Raw genomic sequence first — 23,099 nt, forward strand, 5'->3', positions numbered from 1 at the left:
TCGGTTGAAAATAAGCTATACTAAGAATTTTAAAAACAAACGAAGAGTTTGAAAAAGAATTGATGGGAGATGATTAGTACAATTTTTAGTTGTAATTACTTGGGTAATTAATAAATAATTTTACTTATAAAAATTTTGATTTAAACTCTAGATAAAACACTTATTTAATAAAAAATATAAAAAACAATGGCATTTGAATTTGTCTTTATACTTTTCGATTCATTTAAATTTTATTTTATTTCATCAAAAATATTAATTTTATTATGTTGTTAATATTTGGGTATTAAGAAAAGTATTTTGACAATATTGTCTCTTTGACATATCACAAATTATATATATATAATTTTACTAATACTGCATTCATATTACTTAATGATCGAAAACTGAAAAATATTTTTATTGAAAAATTAATAAATAATATTTTTTATAATATCCTTTAATTTTTGAAAAATTTTGAATTGCAGGCATGATTTATCCGCCATGCATTAATGATGAAGCCACAAATTTTCCAATTTACAATTTAACTATAGCAAATTATTGTTAAAGTTGCAACTGATATAAAATATTAAAAATATAAATAAAGAAAATGTACTATAGTTCGGCATTACAACTTTATGAAAAATTTAGTATGGTCACCTTAAAATATATTGTACTCTGACATTATATTGACGTCACTCCACTCATATTTCTTTGACATTTCATTTAGCGTTTTTTTCTCTTGTATTTTATATTTTTAATTTACAAAACGTGAGTGGTTCGATCGAGGTGTGATTAAAATTTATACAAAAAGAAAAAAAAAATAAAAATCTTATTAGTAAGAAAATTAAAAAGGTTTAAGAAAAAATTCAGTGTTCAAATATTAATAAAAATATACATAATTATTTTTTATTTTATTTATTTTGGTGGTTGAATGTATAGTGCTTTAATATTAAATTTTAATTTCCTTATAACCTTAAGTATTTAACTTAATAAATTAAAAAAAAAAAAGAGAAAGCAAAAATTTAATCTTTTCAATTGATAATTTTGAAAAAAAAAAGAAAAATAAAGGAAATGCCTGAAAAATTTTATAAAATTGATATAAACAAAACGGAATGGGAGATTCCAGAACGATATCAAATGTTAAATCCGGTCGGATCTGGAGCTTACGGACAGGTTTGGTAAGTTCTCTTCAAAAACAAAAGAAACGATTTTTCTTTTACACCAACAAAAAAAGAACACCTACGTAAAAAGAAAATAAAATACCTACATATATATACAATGTATGTATGTATGTATAACAATAAAATAGTTACTTTAGTTACTTTATAATTATATACATACCTACATACACACAAATACTTTTGTAAATTTATTTATTTCTCATATCGGCTTAAGAAATTGTTTGTTATATTATAACTTTAAAGCTTACGTGTGTAAGTTACCTATATAAAATATCTAATATACGAATATATATGTATACATACAAGTGTACATACATAGTCGGTTATATATTGTACATAATTTCGTATATGAAATATCAATATACTAATGTACAATAATATGTGCCAAGTTAGTTGTGTCACGGCAAAGATGACAAAAAATGTAAATGATTGGATATTTCGAAAAAATACAAAAATTTAAATCACATTTTTGATTGTTTTCTAATTTAAGTTTTTAAAAAAGTGATAAAATATTAAAATTAATATAAAAACAAAACCTCTCCTATATACTGATAAATACCTCTTCTACATACAGACCTAGCCAACTTGAGATGAAAAGAGGAACAAGGGTGATTTTCCGTAACGAAATGTCGAAAATTCATTTTGAAAATGGGACTGGCCAGAATGAAACATTACCGCCGCAAATTTAACCGATTGCTGTAAAATAGTGTAAAATCCTATTTTACTTGCTGGTATTTTTTTGACATTAAAATTGAAAGGAAATTGTCCTCATTTTGCTTTTACCGCTTTGGTTCTGTTTTTACAATTGAAATTCTATTTTACCGTTTTTTTTTTATAATCTTATGTTTCCATGTTGATGAACAGTTGAGTTTGTTGATCAGCTAATAACAACGGACATCGTCCGTTGCCATTCATCGCTTTGGTTCTAATTTGCTATTACTGTGATAATGAACAGTTCGCTTTGTCGATTCGCTGTAGTTCTGCGTTACCACGAAAAATCGTCCGCTGCTATTTTTATTGGTTCTGTTTTTTCGATTTGAAGAAACCCCTTAATCAATTTTTAGAATTTTAATCAAATTCTATTCAAATATTGTAAGCAAATTCACTAGGCATGTACCTAGGTACCAACATATTTTTTATCTGCATTATTACCTTTATAGTAAATTCGAATTTTTTTTTATAGTAAATTTGTAATTTTAAAAATATTTGAAAAAGAATAATTAGATATATACGCGTAGCTATATTGATATTTACTACTTTTACCGTAACATATAATGAGGTAGGTAGTTACTTTGTATTCGCACATGTAACATTTATATACAAAGCGTTATGGCAGGTAACTTACGAATTTATATATAAAATTCTGATATGGGTAAGTTACCTTTAACTTGGATTTCATATTAAAACTGTTACTATACTCTTCCTACATTATATGAGTATACATATATGTGCCTATGTATATAAATATCGTCCTTAAATTTTTTATATACATACATACATATTTACAGGTACAATAAGGTTGGCTATACATATTAGAATTTTTTAAAAGAATTTGAAATTTTGCTTTCGATAACCAATAATAACGTCATGATTATTAAGTTTTTAATTACTTATTTCGAACTTTGTTATGGGGACAAGAAACTAAAAGAAAAATCAAAATAAAATTTTTATTTTGGTTTTTTTTTTGCAAAATTTTTATTTATTTTTTTTTTAAAGTAATTTAATTTTTTTATTTTATTATCAAATTTATAGCACTTATGTTATTTAAGTATAAACATAAATAATCACATAAGTACATACATATGTATGAATAACGTTATACTTACTTATTTAAAAAAATAAATAAATAAATAAAGACCTTAATCAATTGAGATTAATTTATCTGCAAGAACATTTTTTTTAACGAACGCTTTGCATACAATAAGAGAGGTTATGTGATGGCATCAAATTTCGAATTTTCGGCGGGAATGCAAATCGCTGTGGTAGGGAAACATGGTTTGTTTGTCGGTCTGTCTGGTAGACTGTGGTATCCCAATTCCGGGTCAACCGATTTATATGAAAATTTATATCTGTGTTTGACTTCGGTTATATCACAGATTGATTATACTTTTGGAATATATGAGGTTTCGAAAACTTGATTTTTACAAAATTATTCACAGATTTTAAAAAATTATTCACAGATTTTTCTTGAAAATTAATATTTGAGCTCTGTTCGCTACCGGAATTAGCTGAGAAATTATTTAGAAAATACAGATCGCGTTATTGTTCTAATTGCCTTCTAAGTGCCAAATTTATATTTTTTTTTAGGTATGTTAACTAAAATCTTACTAGCGTCTTCAAAATTTAAAAGAAATCTTTAAGAGACATTTTCATAATTTTATGCAACACTATCGCTAAACTAGATAACGATTGCGGCCGATTATAGTGCTGACCATATCAAATTATTTTATATTTTATGATTTTTTTTTTTATTTTCTTACTTTTAGGAGGTTAAATGAATTTATCTATAATATTATTAAGTAAATAACAGAAATAGAAAAGTAAGAATGAAGGCATATTAGGTACCTACCTAAAGAAAGAAGTATGTTATAATTTTTCTATTTTTATACATAAAATCCAGCCAGCTGGTCACAAAAACATGTAAACGTGTATGCAAATTTTTTCCTTTATTAAAATTTTATTAGAATATTTAGATATTATAGAATATCAAAACAAATAAAATAAAATGAATTTTAAATGAAAATCTAATTAAGTCGAATAGTAATAATTTATGAAAGTATGTTTTTTTAATATTAAAAACGTGTAAAATTAAGGTGAATTTTGATCGAATTCAATAGTGTTCCATTTAAGTTTGTATAGTAACTTTTGTATTGTATGTAAATGAAAACTTACTCTTATGTTCTAGATATTTTTTTTTGTTAGAAATGCAATGTTCAGTGTATAAACCAGTGTTGGGATATTTGGTCGAATAAATTGTGCTAGATTAGGTAAAATATAATGCTGTTTTATGCCAAATTTTAAAGACTTTAGAATTGAATTACAAAACCAAATTTAATTCACTTGAAAAAATTTACAAAACGAATTGAGTAATTAATATTTAAGATAAGAATTATTAACAAAATTCAATTCAGTGGCAATATTGCTGAATGAAACAGATATGTGTACATACATTGCATGTCATCACACAATAAAAAACATTATCGCTCACAAAATCATACATACATACAACAAGGTAGCAACTTCAAAGCAACATAATAAAATTATTGTGAATCTTAATATTCAAGACGATAGTTCCAATACCGGAGGTTAAGGTTTTAAACAAAATTCAATTGTTACCTTATTTTATCAGCCAAACTTTTCTTCATTATCCATAAAAATGACACATTTAGGTCTTCATTATATACCACTTGACATAATCTTTTAAAGGCTAAATTTCGTATTAAATTTGCTAATTTCCTAACACTGTTATACGAGATTTATACATAGTGTATAACATTTATACATTCATGTATAACAGCTTTTATGTAAACAATTTATGTTAAATACTTAAGTGTTTAAATCATAAATTGTATGCCATTTTGAACAATCACTTTTAATAATTTTTGCCTATATTTAATATTCATATATGAATATAAAAATTATGTATATGTTGTGTTATGTATAGTACAGTTGTTTAACTTTCAGATATCTCATAAATATATTAAGTTGAGTTTGTTGTGAGGGTTGCCACTCTGACTCAGGCAAAATTCATAAATTCAGAAACTTCTATGTTTTCATTTATTAGACAGCAATTAATGGTTACAGAAAATGGTTTAATGGAATTAGCATAGTGATTAACCGGGAAAATATTTGGCAATTTAAGTGTTAATAAACAAAAACTGGCAAAATAATTAAAAATTAAGATAGTTTTTTAATAGTGTTAAATGTAAACAGTGAAACAGTTAATCTTCCATGAAAGGAACCAAATGAAATGTCATACAAAAAAAAAATAAACAACATTCAGCAAGGTTCTCCAAATTTTCCAGACACAAAAATTTGTTCCAATTTTTGAATGCAATATTCACAAACGGCAACCCTGTATGTCATATTAAATAATGTTTCTATATGATTTGCATAGTATCGTAAAATATGCTTGCAATTTAAAAAATCAACTTATGTTTTTAAACAATATTATTGTAAGCAAATCAAGTCTTAGTTGAAAAATTAGAGCCTTTTATATGAAAATATAAAAAATAACTAACAATATGTACGTGTATGTGTGTAAAATGTACTTGCTTTATTAATTTGCATAGTAGAAATACTGGAATATTTTAATCGTTTTATTCGTTCTTATGTTGTAAAAGTTGTAAGATAATATTACTTACTTAGTTATAACAATGTTAGAGAAAATATTGAATAGTTTTTGATATAGAAGGTAATAAAACATTAAGGATGTAGTATTAATTGAATAATTTAATTGAAATTCATATTGTTCCACTATTATACACGTACAAGTATTTATTCAGTTTGAGTAAATTTAAAGTAAATTGTTAAAATATTGAAATTTTGCTTTAAATGTGTGTATATCGCAAGCCCTATCATGAATTCCCCTTGTAGAATTCTACAAATCAGGAATTTAGCTACGACGTGGACTTTTAAATGATCACAAATTCCTTTCGTAGAGATTTTGAATTAGCAATGGCAACACAATTTTGCGGAGTTTCAAAATCAGTATTATATTTTTACTGTCAAATGTTTACTGTCGGAGTCTTGCAGTTTTTTTAGTTTTTGAGTTTTTTTTGAAAACTGGGAAATTTTTTTTTTTTTTGGAAATATGAATTCATTTCGTATCATGGTTGCTGTTTTGGAAGAACTCAAATTCAAACAAAAAAATTGAAAACTTAAAAATTTAAAACAACCACTCCCTTTAAATTGTTTGTTAAGTGTGAATATTTATTTCGTACTTACACTATTGAGGGTTATTTTTACAACGAACGTATTTTATGGTTATTCTATTACGAATATTCGTAGTAAAATTTTAGTAATTCGGAATTGAGAATATGAAATTCGTAATTTTTCGAATTTCAGAGCTACGAACGAAATTAATGATAGGGCTGCATAAGTAGCTAAAGCTGTCTGTTTAAGTACTCAAGTTTTCACAAAAAAATTGCTTTTTTTCAAAAAGTTCTTTTAAGTTGTTGATTTCTACTAAGTATTGTTAGGTTTTTGCAAGAATTTGACATAAAAATGCCCCTAAACTTAATTGCAACACATATGTACTGCAGTTTAGTGTTATGTATGAAATTTTAGCTGTCAGTTTTTTTATGAATTTATAAGTTTTGTAAAATTGTAAAATGAGACGGTCTCTGTCAATCACCGTAAAAGAGGATGATTTGTCTTAAATTCTAATATTTTTCATATTCTTTTTAAATGGACGGTTTATTTTGAAAGTGACCTACATATGTTCATTTGCATTTTCAAAATTCATGTATGAGCAATGATAATGTTAACAGGTGGAACTGAAACTGATATATGTAGTTGAATAGGAAAATTAATACACTATAAAACAATAATAATAATAGTTAACAAAATTTTTAGTTATTTTCATCCCAAATGGTGAAGTATTTCATTTTTACATAAAATGGACTTAGGTCATTTTCGAAACAAACCATGAAATTGTTAGTCTCTAATCGCATCCTCGATTTATTATAAAATTTCATTTATTTATTTTGTATTTTATTGAAATTTCAAAAGTAAAACAGGATTTTTTTCAAATATATATATAAATATATAATTTCAATATATATATATATATATGCAAAAATTAAACTCATGCAACATGTGATGTGAATCGAAAAATAATGAATTTTTTTTTTCAAAATTTTCTATTTTAAAAAAAATTATGAGTTTTACAATTATGGGCTCTCTTATTAATAAAAATAGTTTATGAATCAAATTTATTTAAAATTTTTTTTATGTACTTGTATCCAACATCTTTTCAGTTTTGTAAATTTTTATTATTATTATTTTATTATTCATTTTGTGTTTAATTATTAAAACAAAACAAAAAAAAAACAATTCAATTGTCTGCCTAATTATAAAAATTCGTTTCACATCCAAATGTTTTTTTTTCTTGTTTTGTGTTAGATTTTTTATTTTTAATAAAAATTTTGAAAACAATGTGCTTATTAGTTTAAATCTGTCCGTCCGTCCATGTGTTTGTTTACAAGGCTTCTACAATCTTTAAGATAGAAAGTTGAAATTTCACGTGAATATAGATCTTTGTATTGGAAACCTATTTAAGTAGAAGAAACATTTTATCTATCTTCCCCTCCCCCTGCTCCTTTAAAAACGTTAGCCCATCCGAGTCCTAAAAATATCATATTTTGACTAATTATTTTAACGAAATCACAAAGTATTCTTCATACGCAGAAAAATTGTAGCGCCTTTCTTCTACCGCGGCAAAGAATACTTAAGCATACTTAATAGTAGTTTGAATACCATTTTTTTTTTTCAAATTAATCAATTGATATATTTTTTTTTAAATGATAAGTTGTGGGAGTCTGAAATTTTAGCAGTTTAATACTTTTAGCAAAAATACTAACAAATAATTTATTTTGCTAGAGGAAAATTTTTTCAGCACCTTTCGGCACTTTGCTCCGAAAGTTTAAGCTTTTAAAAATTTCTATTATTTCAGAAAACTAAAAGTAAATGCCATGTATCACCAAATGTAATTTTTTATTGTAACTCATTTGCTTAATCGTCAAATTCAATCATCATATTAATGCTTCTTTCAATTTTTTGTTCTCATCCCAAATGTATGCAATTTTTTGTAATATTTTCGTATATGAAAGAAGGGAAAAGTGCTATTTTACAAATCTTTGGTTTGACCCAACTTTATTCTTTTATTGTGCTTTCTTTCAATTATGAAATAAGAAAATTACATGCATACATACATACTTGTATGAAAATATTTATTTTATAATATTTTTCAAAATTTAATTATATTACGTTTTGTCTAAATTTAATTATTCTCATTATTATAATTAAGTATGTCTGGTATTAGATGATTTTAAAGTTTATTATAAAATTATAAGTAGCTGTTAGTTAAATAAATACGTCATACTAGTTCATTAAAATTTTTCAAATAAAATAAATAATAAAAAAAAAATTGAGCGGGAAAATTGAAACAATTTAAATGGAAAAATCATAATTTCTTATTATTTGAAAATTAAAAATTATTGAGTACTTAGAAATAATTTTTTGAATAAATATACAAAATTTAATTCTTACAAAATTCAAACGAGACAGGGTCATTTTGTTCTGTAACATTTTTGGTATTCTCTGACACTTATTGTACCGTTGTGATGTCCGGATTTGTCTAATGATTTTTCAAAATTATTTTTCTATCTATATTTGGCTATAATATTTTTGTATTTCGTCTGGTTCCTTATATACGAGTATTATATTAATTATCACTTACAAGTTGCAGAACAAATTCTAAAAATTTTTAATGTGATTCCGTCGGTTGTGTCCCGCAGATTGCTTACTTAGTTAGTTCTTGACTGGCTTGGCTAATAATTAGCAACTTATTTATTTTGCATTCAAGCAGATTGGTTACTGAAATTTTTTTTTTTGAAAATACTATAAAATTTAAAATAATTATCAAGATTGTTCCGACAAAATTTTAGGCTTTATCATTTCACGGACATTTGAACCTGTACATGTATGTATATTTAATACATACATAATGTATGTACGTATGAATGTATCTATTATACTCAAGTGCCTCTACTTAAAATATTTTTTAATTTCACACCTAAAAATAATTAATTAATTGATTGAATTTTTGATTTAATCAGTTAAGCGAAATATTGAATTTGTTATTATTTTTTTTATATACATATTTACTACTATTTACAATAATTTAATAATATTATTTATTATTTTATCAAGTACTCAAATGAAATTACACACAAAATTACATACATATTCCAAATAATGAACTTAATATCAAATTATTATTTTGTTTTTTCTTTTATACTCCAAATTCTCTTAGTTACCCGAATAAGTAAATTCTTCTTTTTTTGTATAATTTTGAAGGCATGGACCGGCAAAACGAAAAGTTTAAGCCTATTTTTCAACTTTTCAATTTTGGTACAATTTATCAATTCTTACCATTTTAGTTTTATTTTTATAGCTTAACTGTACCAATTATATTTTTACAGCTGTAAGTAGTAATCGCAGAAGGACTTGATTTTCTGAATGTGTCGAAACATTTTTGTAAAAGCACTCACGTATTGCTCTAAAGCATTAATATAATTGCCCATTCTTTGTTTTCTTAAAATGGAGACTTTTTCACAGCATAAATTTAGAGAGATTGTGAGGTGGGATTGTTATTAACAACAATAATGCATTTCTTAAAACAAGACAGCCCTAATCGCATACTTCATTGTTTACTTCCATTTTTCCCGGTTGTCACACAAATAATGCAGCTACCCTCTCATAGATATTTATACTGAAATGTCTTTTAAAAACTTATGATTTCAAAATTTATTTTTTACTATTCCAATTTACAATTACTTGGCATAAACGATTTTAAATAATCTCTACTGAATAAAACTAAACATAATTTTTATCAATAATTTAGTATGCCGACAGGTAATAAATTTGAATTTATTTATTTATTTTAAATAATGTTTATATATGTGTTTGGGTGCGATTTTATTTTACATAATTATTTTTGTCTTATAATTCTTATAGTTTTAATTTCAATTTACACTGGAAAAAACCGGCATATTAACAGTGAACAAATTTATGTTGCATGAAAGCGATGTAGTTTACAACATGAAAATTAATTAAATTTCACGTATATATAACGGTTCTTAAAAATGTCAACAAGTTTTAGAATGACTATTTAATATTTTATTAAATTTAATTATTTTAATTAAAATCATCTGGCCCTTTCAAAAACAGTTTTGTTTGAATTTTCAATTTGGGCAAGTGTAAATTTCGTGAAAATTCATTATAATCCTTGTACATATGTCTAAAACTTGATATTTACTCCGGAAAACCCCACTCTCATAAGTCCCTTAAAAAATTGGTTCTGGAATTTAAGATAATGTGCTCAAATTATTTTCTGGTTTTTGATCCGATTATGAATAAAAATGTTAAGCGATACGTATATTTCTTATTCGATCAAACAGCAAATTTTACTAGCACTATTTCAAAGGGGTTATGATAAATGCTATTCAATTAATAAAGAAATAAAAAATGACAATTTTACGCTTATGTTATCGTTTAAAATCTTTTTTTTTTACAATCATGCTAAAAACTAATAATAGATTTGATATTTTTTCTTTTTCCAATATTTTTATGTTCTAGAACTCTCTGCCTTTCTCTCGTTCTCTTCTTCATTAATTTATATAGATTTATATAGATTAATTTATATAGATAGCTGTAGATATAAATATTTAGAAATTTCCTTATCATATCGAAATTATTATTAAACATCACGTTTATAAAAATTATAAAAGTTTGTCAATTTGGATTTAGAAAAGAATTCGAAAAATTTCGAATTCTAAAAACTTTTTGGCAAAATTGAAAATTTAGAACTTTCCAAGTTGCAATTTTTATATTGTCTTGTATATTTTTACATTGATATATCTATGTTCGTGTTTATATAAATGTGATTGTATTGTACACAGTAAAACGAGTTTATTGAAAAATTAAAAATTTTAAGTGTCCTATGAATCATCCTCTTTTTTGATTCGGAGAGTATAAATTTAGTTATTTTTGTAGCAGAGATACTTATACGTTGTTTTAATAGCAATTTTAACAGAACATAGATCAATGTGAAAAATATTCGGATTTGTAGTAATAAAACAAAGTACTCCTTAGCTCGATTGAGTCGATTTAAGCATAGAATTTATGCAAAAATAAAAACTAAACCAGTTTTTGCTCCGCTATTGGTATATATTAAATTTGTGTAAGACGAATGAAAATTGAATGAATTATATAAAGTTCATCACGAGCGGAAATTTCTTACACTGTAATAAAATGTGATTTCGTTATATATGGATTCGAGTGTATTTGTTTTAACTCACATTATTTATTTAATGTTTTTTTATGCCGTATTTTTATTTTTATCTTTGATGTTTCATACTCCAACATTACATATGTGTATTGTTTTATGTATATTCCAGGTGTTATGGAAATGTTAGTATAACTATGTAATTATTGTATGGTGGGTAGTGAATAAAAATATAGGCTTTAATTGTTTAAGAAATAATGTTTTAAGATTACAGTCTGAAAAAAAGGATTTTCTGTTATACTTAGTATAATAAGTAATTAATAAAATATTTGACATAATACATATATAGATGACATAAATACCTAAACTTTTTTTTTTGAAAACTTCTAGATACTGAGTTCAAAGTTTGCATCTTGATTTGGACTAATTATTGCGTTACGAACACAAAACTGTTATTTCGCGCTGTTTGACAGGCGACTCCATAATTAAGGTGAACTCGGTCAAATTGTAAATATTTTTGGTTCGAATCCCAGGTTTATTGATCCCAGGTGGTAGTTTGTCGCCCAACTCTAAAAGACGGAGCTACATGTTACAAAATTAAGTGAACATACCGCTTTGAAATTGGTTAAAGCTATTAAATATGTAGTTGATTTTAAAATAGGTAATCAAGAACCGAGTGTTATACTAAGAATGACAACATTTTGAGGGACACTAAGAGTGACTTCTTTATTATATTACGTATCCAAATTAATTTAAATACATATTCCACATTTTTTTGGTCATACTGTACCCACTACAAAAAAAAACAAAAAGGAAAAACTTAACATTTAATGAACATTAAAAAGCATGAAAAATATTTTCTGTTTTATTTCAATGCAAATATTCGTTGTCTACCGTGAGAATTAATTTTCATATATAAAAATAATTTTTTTCAGAATTATTTGTTTACATTTTTATTTTTATCGCAAATACTTTTAGTTTTACTTATATATAAAATTTTATTAATACTTTATAGCCCTGCCTATATTCTTTTTATATTTTTCTTATGTGAAAAATTTTTTTTTCCAAATTAAATAAGATTTGTTAGATTACAATCTTGTTTGTGTAGTTTTTGTAAGCCAGTTGTAGTTTTTGTATTAATTTAATTTTTGTTAATGTAGAAAAATAATAAAATTGTGTAGACAATTAAAGGCTTAATCACAATACTGTGAGATCGTATGAGGGCGAAACGAGATCAAGCTATGACGCTTGTCTGATTATAAGAGTTTAATTTGCAATTTACAATTAGATTACTCCCGTAGTGCTGCACTACTGTGAATATATTTGTAATACTCTTCTTTTGGTTTTGCAACTCACTTTTTAATAAAAGCCAAATCTAAAACCTAATTCTTTTCATTCAATAATCTATGGAATTTGACACATGACAAGATCGAGCTAATTATACTTTTAAAAAATGTGCAAATTCAATTTAAATTTAATAATGGATTTTATATACTTACGATTATTATTAAAATCAACATTCACTTTATAATTTTTGTTTATTCTTTCTCACTTTACACTTTTTTTTATTAAGTAACAGGCCATTTGCGAAAATATTTTTTATTCTTTTTGAATTTCTAATTAACTTAATTTTCTTTAACAAATGTTTTTTGTTTTTTCATTTTTGATTTTACCTCCATTTTTGTGAATTTTTTCATTAATTTGATTAAAATTTACACTTTTGTTTTTTTGCTTTCATAGAAGAAGAGATAAGAAATTTTTTATGATTTTTCTAAAAAATTTGTCATTTAAAGAGAAATTGCTGTTAAATTTATTCATTAAATTATAAAAAGGAAATAAAAATTAAGAAAAGTAGTATGTAACCTAAATGTACACACACACCATGTAACAAATTTTTAATTGGTTATAACCAATAGATGCGGGCCTTTTGGCAGTCTAATATGAAAAGTTTACAATCTATAGCATGAAAATAAATTGGAATCATAGAAGGCGTTATTAATGATTGACTTGACCTTTGTTTTTATATTATATTATTGCAAGAGCTGCTTGTTAATTGTTGTTTTACATATGGGAACTATGTATATGGATGTTATTATAGTTATAACTATAACAATTATATGGGTGTTGAAGGTTTAAATAATTAATATTTTCAAGTATTAATTTTGACTGGTATTTGTTTTTAATAACGCCATCTGTTGTTCCATAGATTATATACTCATATAATGTATAGGGTAAAATATATTAATATGTAGACATCAGACCTATCAATAATGGAGGTAAAAATAATCCAACCGATTAACCATTAGTTTCATTCTATCGTGTTTTTGTATCTGCATTTCGTGAAGCAAGGCACTTTAAACAAAATCGATAGGTTTCGTTCATCTCGCTCTTTCTGTTTTAATTCTTTCCTCTATGAGTGAGGAAATTTCAGGAACACCCAAATCTCGATGAATGTCACTTTAAACACCTTGTTCTGGAAGGTTAGTATTTATTTGATATATGTTTGCTTGATACAACCCCATACTTGTATATTGTTTGTCCGTATACTTATACCTTATTACTTGGTTATATGTCAACACTTTTTTTATGCTGTCAATTTAGACCTCCTTCTTAGGATTGTCATTAAAATTTATTGCTAGTAATTTTATTCTTTATACAATTCTGTGAGAATATTCTCATTTTTTATATCTAATGTTAATGCAAATTTATAAACACATGCTTTATATTATTTATTTATGTATATGTATGTACGTGTTGAAAATATTAATTACTATTTAAAAAGATATGCCAAGAGCATCATTTGAGTTAAATGATGCATTTAAAATTGATTTTATTTTAAGAAGCTTTTAAATTGTTATAATTGTTCGCGCCATCAATCAATTTATTTGCTATATTTTATATTTATGTAAAGTGGTATACATAATCTGTAGTATGTACGATGAGTATAATAATAATAATTTTCAAATTAAAGTAAATTATAATTGCTGTTATATGTCAGAAATAACAGTAGTTTTCATAAATGTAATTAAAAAGGTGGATGTATTTAATAATTTTTCACTTCGAAATTATTCACAATTGTTATGACGAAAAAAACCGACTTATTCAATATTAAAAATTATTTGATGTCATTAAAATTTTTATACATTATTTGTAATACATAGTTTTCATAAGTATATATATACAAATTTAGTAATGTAGACGGTGAGAAACTAAGTATGATGAATCATTCTAGGAATTGTAAAAATAATGTATTTAAAATTTGATTTTTGTTTTTGATATGACGAATTTTGCGAATCAATAAACTTTTAATAAAATTAGGAAACTCTATATAACAATATTAATGATTCACGAAAATTTGATTTTAAATTTATACATTAAAATTTATCATACCACCTACATACCTTTATCAAATTTAAAAATTTACAGACTATTTACTCGTATTTGGAGAAATAAAAATTGTTATTTCTCATCTTTAAAGCATATTGAATCAGGTCTACTTGTATAATAAAATAATAATATATGCTAACTTAATTTAATTGGGAATATTCATTACTTAACAAAAGAAAACACACCAATTAATTGAAAAAAATTAATTGTGAATATTATAATTGAGAAATTTCTAAACAAATCAGTTCACTGACAAATAAAGAAATAAAAACACTACAAGACACAAAACAATTCAATTGGAGCGAAAAACGACGTAACTGTCACATTACCTTCTTTGTCTGTCAAATATGAAACTTTGATTAATAATTTTTACTGTTTTTTTGTCATCATTCACTAGGGGCACTAAATATGTCATTACTTCCTTGTGTCTTGTTAATTCTCCCAAAAAAAAAAATAATGAGTTTTAGGAAAAAATTTAATAAAAAAATGTGGTTCATTTTTTTTTCTAATCTGTCAAAATTCTAGTTTGATTATTATTGGAATTATAACGCCATTGTTTATGAGAAAGTAAAACTAGCAAATGCAGGTAAAAGTTCTACTAACAAACAATTTCAGTGCTAGTTGTTTGGCTGACAAGTTCTATTAAATACATAACAGTGCTGTTGTTTGGCATATAACGCTTTATAAAGCTGTAATTTTATGTACATCGTTTTTTTCTGTTAAATAATGATATTGGGAAAATTTTAGATTATTTCCTGCTTTCGAAAAGTTTTCTTTTAGTAGGAAGTAGGAATTTGAAAGCAAAAAAAACGTGATATTCTCAATTTTTTGAATTTCTTTTGAAATTCACGTAAAATTACGATTTGTTGAAACATAAAACAGCAAAGGCAATTCGAATTTTTAAGCTACCCCTGCAATTTCTCATTTTAATTTTAACATCATATTAAAATTAAATATAATTTCTTATCATATTTGAATTTATTATTTATTTTTCAATTTTTTTTTCCTATATATTTTATTTTCAATTTTTAAATTTCAAGATTAGATATTATATGGAATATTAAAAGAATAATAATATGGTGATAAAATGTCACCTATATGTATGTATATATATACATACATATATAATACATATTAAAATAAAAACTATAGATGAAAAAAAAATATTTTAAAAAGTATAAAAACGTCATAACTTAAAATAACCTTGTGATATCTGAAAAATTTATGACAATTATAATATTATAACCTAGTGATACACTAATTTTTTATTATGTTAACGAGCATATTCACATACACATATATACATATTAGTATGATTGTATATTTGGATTTTGTTAAGTATATTAAAAACTAACAGACCAACACAATGTGATTATGACAACTAAAACTTTTATACAAAACAGAAAGCCATAAAAATAAGAAATTAAGTTAATTAAAATATTTTTAAAGAAAATAATTATAAATTAAATTAAAAAAAAACAAAAAGTTTGTAAAATTCTTTAGACTGGAAATTATGTTTTTTCTGTCACTTAACTCGCTTCTAAGGTACTGTTTACATACTTATGCAACAAAATTTAAAATTTGATTTGGGTCTGATGAAAGTTGTATTATGTAAACACTGTTTGAAATCAGACTTTATCTGAAAAGCAAATAATAAAAATTTCTCTATTCTCACCAGATTTACATTCAGTTTTTTTATAAGTAATACGACGGCAATTACTTATAAAATTTTGTCGCAAAGTCTAAGATGCATTAAATAATTTTAATCTAATATTTAAACAGCCATATGAGATGTTATATACGAGGGCTGTCCCAGAATTAAGTAGCCTAACCAAGAGAACACAAAAATTTTGACAAAATTTATTTTTATTTCTCAACATAGTCCCCTTTTAGGTCAATACACTTTTGCCAGCGGTGTTGAATTGTTTCGATACCATTTTTATAGTAAGAACTGGGAAACTCTGCAAAATAGCCATCAACGTTTAAACTGCGCTACCCAATTTTTTAATCATTGCTTGTGGGGGAGCAGACTCCCCTAGTGTAGAATCTAGTTCACTTTTGATACCGGCTGGACTAAGACCTTTCAAATAAAAATATTGAATGACATAACGATGGCCAATTTTGTTCATATTAAAAATTTACTGAAAAGCTTCACTATTAATAGTCGTTAATCTGAAAAGAAAAAAAATAAAATAAAAGTGTGACAGTTAATCCTTAAAATGATAGGGCTTTCTGCCAGGCTTAATTTTTTTTTCAAAATTTTTGTGTTTTCTTAGTTAGGCTACTTAATTCTGGGACAGCCCTTGTACGATTTGTTCTTAGATTTCGTCGTGTAAGTAAACAGTATCTTAAATTTTCTCGTATATGTAAACGACACCTAACAAGTTGTAGTACAATCAAATGTTTGATCTTAAAATTTCGACTGAATGATTTTGAGTTTTGCGTTGTAGTTTATTTATTTTTTTTTTTTTTTTTTGGATTTATTCCAACATTAGATAAGTTGTCATGAGTTTGTCAATATAATTGTATTTAATTCTATAAAATTTGCATTCGTTAAAATTGTGCATTTAAAACAAAAAGAGTAATAAAATCAAAAAAAAATTCTTTTTTTTTCTTTTCTATTTTATTTTGTTTATTTATCTATTGAAAAATAATTTCAATATTATTTTTTATATTCTAAAATTAAATTACGGAAAATGTAAATAAGACGGCGAAATGTTATTGTAATTTTTAAAATGCACATTTTGTCTTCCTTGATTTTGTTTCTTTGCTTGTTTTTTTTTTTTTGTATTGAAATCTTGTAGATAATGAACTATTGTATTTGACCCGTTGATAAAATTTTCTGATGTGAAGCGAACGTTAAGTAATGCGAAAAATGCTATTACTTGTGAACACTTGAAGACGGTTCTTGTGTGTATAATTCTATATGTACATATATAACAAATTATTAATTATTAAAATGCTTATTAAGATTATATATGAATATTTTCAATTGTGATTAATTCTTGAAATTGCAAAATTCGTGATACAATTCTAACAAAGATCTTCAATGGTAGCGCACGTTTTTGTAGTTTGCTGCAAAAATCATTCCATTTTTGTTGATAGAACTGCAAAATATCTTTTGTCAAATTGGCGGCATAAAATTTTTTTCTTCTTTTATATTCATAACCTCAATTAGCAAAGAACTCAATTATTAAAGAATATAAATTAAATTTTTTGACACCAGAGCTCTTGCTGTTTTAGTAGTTTTATTCCAATGCAGTTTTAATTAATAGATTCTCTCGTATTCAGAACTGCAAATGCAAATTCAACCATTTTGCTCAATTGTGTTGTATTTGCTAAACAGTAGTAATAATGCAATTTTCAGGTCTTGGTTTACTTACAATTATTAAAATATTAAAATTACGATGTGAGTACACTGCCGAAAATTGTAAGATTTAAAATTTTGTTTTTTGAAATACATACAAAAATTTTTCACTAAATTTTAATTTCATATATGCAGTAAAGAACAACATTAATTTATTTGGATTTTTGGTAACACAATTTAATTTCAAGGACTTTTATAACAGTTTTTAATAATTTACTCTACTTATTTATTTTTTTTTAATTTTTATTGTAATTTTAATGTGGTATATAAGTAATTTATTCACAGCTAGGAATTTTTACTAGATTTCATGTTGAGAATTAAACTATACGTTTACAAAACACAAAGAATTCAAGAAATAAATAAGAATTCAAACAATCAATTTAATAACATAAGTACTTAATAAGACTTTTTCAAAATATTTTTAAAAATATAAAAATAAAAATTAAATTTAAATTAAATTTATTCATTTTATTAATTTATTTTATTTTTTATTTTTAAATTTTTAGTTCAGCTGTAAATACAAAAAATAATATGAAAGTTGCTATAAAAAAATTAGCACGACCATTTCAATCAGCTGTACATGCAAAAAGAACATACCGTGAACTTAGAATGTTAAAACATATGAATCATGAAAACGTTATTGGTTTATTAGATGTTTTTCATCCAGGTGATAATTCAATTGAACAATTTCAACAAGTTTATTTAGTAACACATTTAATGGGTGCTGATTTAAATAATATTGTTAGAACACAAAAATTATCAGATGATCATGTACAATTTTTGGTATATCAAATATTAAGAGGTTTAAAATATATACATAGTGCTGGAATAATACATAGGGTATTATATATAGATAGATATTTAAATTGATTTATAAAATTAAAAATTATTTTTTAAATTTTTAGGATCTTAAACCATCAAATATTGCTGTAAATGAAGATTGTGAATTAAAAATTCTTGATTTTGGTTTGGCAAGACCAACTGAAAATGAAATGACCGGCTATGTTGCAACAAGGTATATAATTTTTTTTGTATAATAATTTATTAATATTTTTAATATTAATTAATAATTTTGGTTATTTTAGATGGTATCGTGCACCAGAAATTATGTTAAATTGGATGCATTATAATCAAACAGTCGATATATGGTCTGTAGGATGTATTATGGCTGAATTATTAACTGGACGAACTCTATTTCCAGGAACAGATCGTATCCTTTTTCAAAATAAAATAAAAAACAATATGAATAGATTTTTTTTTTTTTTTTTAAATTTGTGTCGTCAACAATTTTTTAAGTATTTTATGTTTATATTGCTTTAAAATGGTCCTTTGGTCTTTTATTTTATTTTGATATCAATTTGTAAATTATTGTCCTTAATGTGTCATTAGGAGCTTTTTTTTTTTTTAATTAATTAATGAACATATTTTAGTTATCTTTTAGTTAGAAACTTAAATGTTTTTTTAGTCTATATTTGTTTTGGGGGATAATGTAGTTGGTACTTTTAGTTATGATAGAGGAAAAAATTATTGATTTATCTTCTTAGTATTTGTTTTTTTACGTCAGTAATAGTGTAGATTATCAGTAGAATTGTAGTAATTTAATATTATAATTATTTTTATATTTTTATTTAAAATTTATAATATTATTATGTACTGGTATATATATATATAATATAATTTTTTTTAATATTCATGTATATATATTATTTATGTATTTTAATTCACTTTAAAATTCGGAAATCGGATACATTTTTCATATAAATTTTGCACCAATAGTATACCTATACTTTCAAACTTTATTAAATGTATAATTAATGTTAAAATATTTCTTTTAAATAAGTCATTCCTAATTTAAATTCATGATATTTCTAAGCCTGATTGCAATTGTCTACAAATATATTCATAATTTCTTTTTGTGATTGCTGCTCCATAAACTATTTTGTTACTTTCCATAAAAAAAAAAATCTTTCTTCTCTATATATTATAGAATAATGCATTTTAAAATGCAATTAATGTTAAACTATTATTGAATATCAATTAAATTTCTTTAAAAAGTCTGTCTTATAATTGAAAAATATTTTTTTGTTTTTCTTACAAATAATTTCTTTTTTTTTTTTATATATTATTTTTAAGTTTCTGTTTTTGACTAAAAATTTATATTCAAAAAATATGCATGTAATTTAAACCTTTATTCAATATAAAAAAAATACAAAAACAAACAAATTACTATAATAAAAACGAATGTAGACATTCATCAACTTAATTTAATTATGGAAATTCTTGGGACACCCGCTGATGATTTTATGATGAAAATTTCGTCAGAAAGTGTAAGTTTGACCAAAAATAAATAATTAAAACAAAAATCGTTAATTAAAATTTTTTTTTTTTTAATATTATTAAAATATTTCAAAAAATTCTGTTATACCTACCACCTTGACACTTTTAATTCCTATGCCTATAATTTATGTATATTTATATGTAATTTTTTTTTTTTTAATTTAAATATTAAAATTTATTTGCTCATAATATTTATATTCTAACCAAAAATGAATAACACCAAATAATAAGAAAATAATTTAATTATTTTTTTTTACTTTCTAATAATTCTATATATTGATGTTACTCACCAAATATTTTATTTATTTTTAAAATATTTATTTTTTGGCTTTTAAAAAATTTACTTAACCAATATTATTGTTAAATATATCAAAAAAAAAAAAATTATAGAAATTTAATCAAATATAATTATTCAAATTAGTATTTAATTATATATGTTAAAAATAATATTAAATTTCAAAAAAAAAAATAAATTTTCTACCTTAACTCAATATTAACTATTTTTTTTTTTTAAATAATATCAACAATTTAATTTAATATTAATTATTCGATCAAAAAAAAAAAACGAATTTAAAAAAAAAATAGATCTTGATCATTTAACAAGAATTCTTGTATTATGTGGTACTCCTGATGAAGAGCTAATGAGTAAAATAACAAGTGAGGAGGTAGGTGCGGCATTATGAATAAACAAAAAATAATAATAAATTTATCTAATAAATAAGAAAAAATAAAAAAAAAAAAAAACCTTTCGCATGTGAAAAAAATAACTATTTCTTAATAATTAATTTTGTATAAATATAAAATAAATAACACATAAATAAAATATAAATAATTAATTAATTATTATTAATTTACACTTTACTTAAAAATATTTATAAATGTTATATTGATTTTTTCGAATTAATTTTTTTATTTTTTATAAAGGCACGGAATTATATTAAATCCCTACCAGTTATGAAAAAGAGAAGTTTTAAGGATGTATTTAAAGGTGCTAATCCATTAGCTATTGATCTTTTGGAAAAAATGCTTGAATTAGATTCAGAAAAAAGGATAACAGCAGAAGAAGCGCTGGCGCATCCGTAATTATTTTTTTTCTAAAAAAAATTTTTTGTTTATATACTCTTTTAAATTATTAATTTGTAGGTATATGGAAAAATATGCTGATCCAAATGATGAACCAATTTCAGCATTATATGATCAAAGTTTTGAAGATATGGATTTACCAGTTGAAAGATGGAAGGAATTGGTATATAATGAAGTTATTAATTTTCAACCACATCCTAATATGATCCCACAAGATATTCAAGCTCAATAAAAATGAGATTATTTTAATTCAGATATTATATGAGAAATTATAAATTTAAATATAAAGAAGAGAAAATGTAAAAAAAAAAATAAAAATTTTTTTTTTTTTTAATTTAAATATTAATTAAATACATCCATAATTTTTAAGTACCTTAAGGTTAAATAAATAAAAAAAAAATAATAAATAAAAAAAATTTTTGTTTTTTTGCGTAAATTTTGTAAATTCAATAAATTTCAATTGTATTCTTTCATTTTCTATTAATTTTATTTTACAAATATTTGATTATTTGTTTATCTTTTTTTTTGTTTCAAAAATAAGATATTGTAGTTTTCTAAAAGAAACAAATTTAAGAAGATTTTATATAATTAAAATGTTCATAAAATAAATTATAATTTACTTTTACTTGAATAATAATATTATTGAATTTTTATTGTAAAATAATAAGATTAAGTATTAAAAGAAGAAAAAAAATATTCGTATATGCACAATAATTTAAAAGAAATTAATTAGGAATTTAATCAAAATATTTACATTTAAAAATATTTGAAATTTAAAATTTATTGTTGAATATTAAATTAAGACAATTTTTCTTTTATATACATACATATGTAAATTTCCTTTACACACTAAGAAAATAAAATTCTGTTTTTAAAAATGAAAATTTTAACACATTATTCACTGCCTAAATGAAGAGACAAAAAAAATGTTATCAAATAAACTTCTTTGTTAAAAATTTAATTTGAATAATCCAATAAAAAAAAAAATTTATTGTAATTTCATTTGAATAATTTGTATAATTTTCCTATTTTAAGTAATGTTATAATAACATTATTCTTTTAAGTTCTAAAAAAATTATCCAACAAATATAAAAGAATGAAATTTAAAAAGAATAAGAGAATTTAAAAAATTATGAAAACTCAAATAATGTGATTTTCAAATATTAAATTTAATATTCGTGACATTTTCCAGTTTATTAAATTATTCTTTTATTTTTAAAGTAAATATAAAATTTCTTTTACATATTTTTTAATTAAGAAAAAATAAATATTCAAAATTTTTTCCTAAAGAAAAAACAATATTTTAAAATTATAAATTTAATTTCAACAATATAAAATAAGTTATTCCAAAATGATAACATGTACACTTATTAAATTGCAATAATTATTTATAAATAATAGTAATAATTAAATAATTAAATAAATAAATACTTTTAATGGGAATTAAATTTTTATATTTTACTAGTTTTCAAGTCAAAATCATTATAATAAAATGACTATATTTAATAAAAATTGTCCTGAATAAATTTAATTAAAATTAAAATACAAATAAATACACATTTTATAATTATTAAATAAAAAAATATTAAAATTATCATAGCGAATACTACTTTATCTTATTATAAAATATTCATAAATTAAAAACAAAAAAAATGAACAAAAAATTTCGTGATTTCATTAAAATGAAATTAATAAATAAAAAAAAAAAATATTTTTTATATATTTAATAAATAAATACATAGAATTTTTTTTT

The 23,099-nt window shown here is 23.2% G+C and overlaps 1 protein-coding gene across 2 annotated transcripts; it reads left to right on the plus strand.

The window, feature by feature from the left end:
• Window positions 1–748: 748 nt before the first annotated feature.
• LOC129611670 (mitogen-activated protein kinase p38b-like) lies at window positions 749–21,788 on the plus strand. 2 transcript variants are annotated; one of them, XM_055524928.1, is made up of 7 exons: window positions 749–1,157; window positions 18,433–18,766; window positions 18,832–18,941; window positions 19,012–19,136; window positions 20,174–20,253; window positions 21,188–21,342; window positions 21,407–21,788. In XM_055524928.1, exons 1-7 carry the CDS (start codon window positions 1,051–1,053, stop codon window positions 21,576–21,578), a joined length of 1,083 nt encoding a protein of 360 aa, XP_055380903.1. In that variant the 5' UTR covers window positions 749–1,050; the 3' UTR covers window positions 21,579–21,788. The 2 variants fall into 2 exon arrangements, with proteins under 2 accessions (XP_055380903.1, XP_055380904.1); XM_055524929.1 differs by lacking the exon at window positions 20,174–20,253 and adding an exon at window positions 20,849–20,928.
• Window positions 21,789–23,099: the final 1,311 nt, after the last annotated feature.

This window comes from Condylostylus longicornis, unplaced genomic scaffold, assembly GCF_029603195.1.
Source record: "Condylostylus longicornis isolate FDR11 unplaced genomic scaffold, ASM2960319v2 ptg000055l, whole genome shotgun sequence".
Classification (NCBI taxonomy): Eukaryota; Metazoa; Arthropoda; class Insecta; order Diptera; family Dolichopodidae; genus Condylostylus; species Condylostylus longicornis.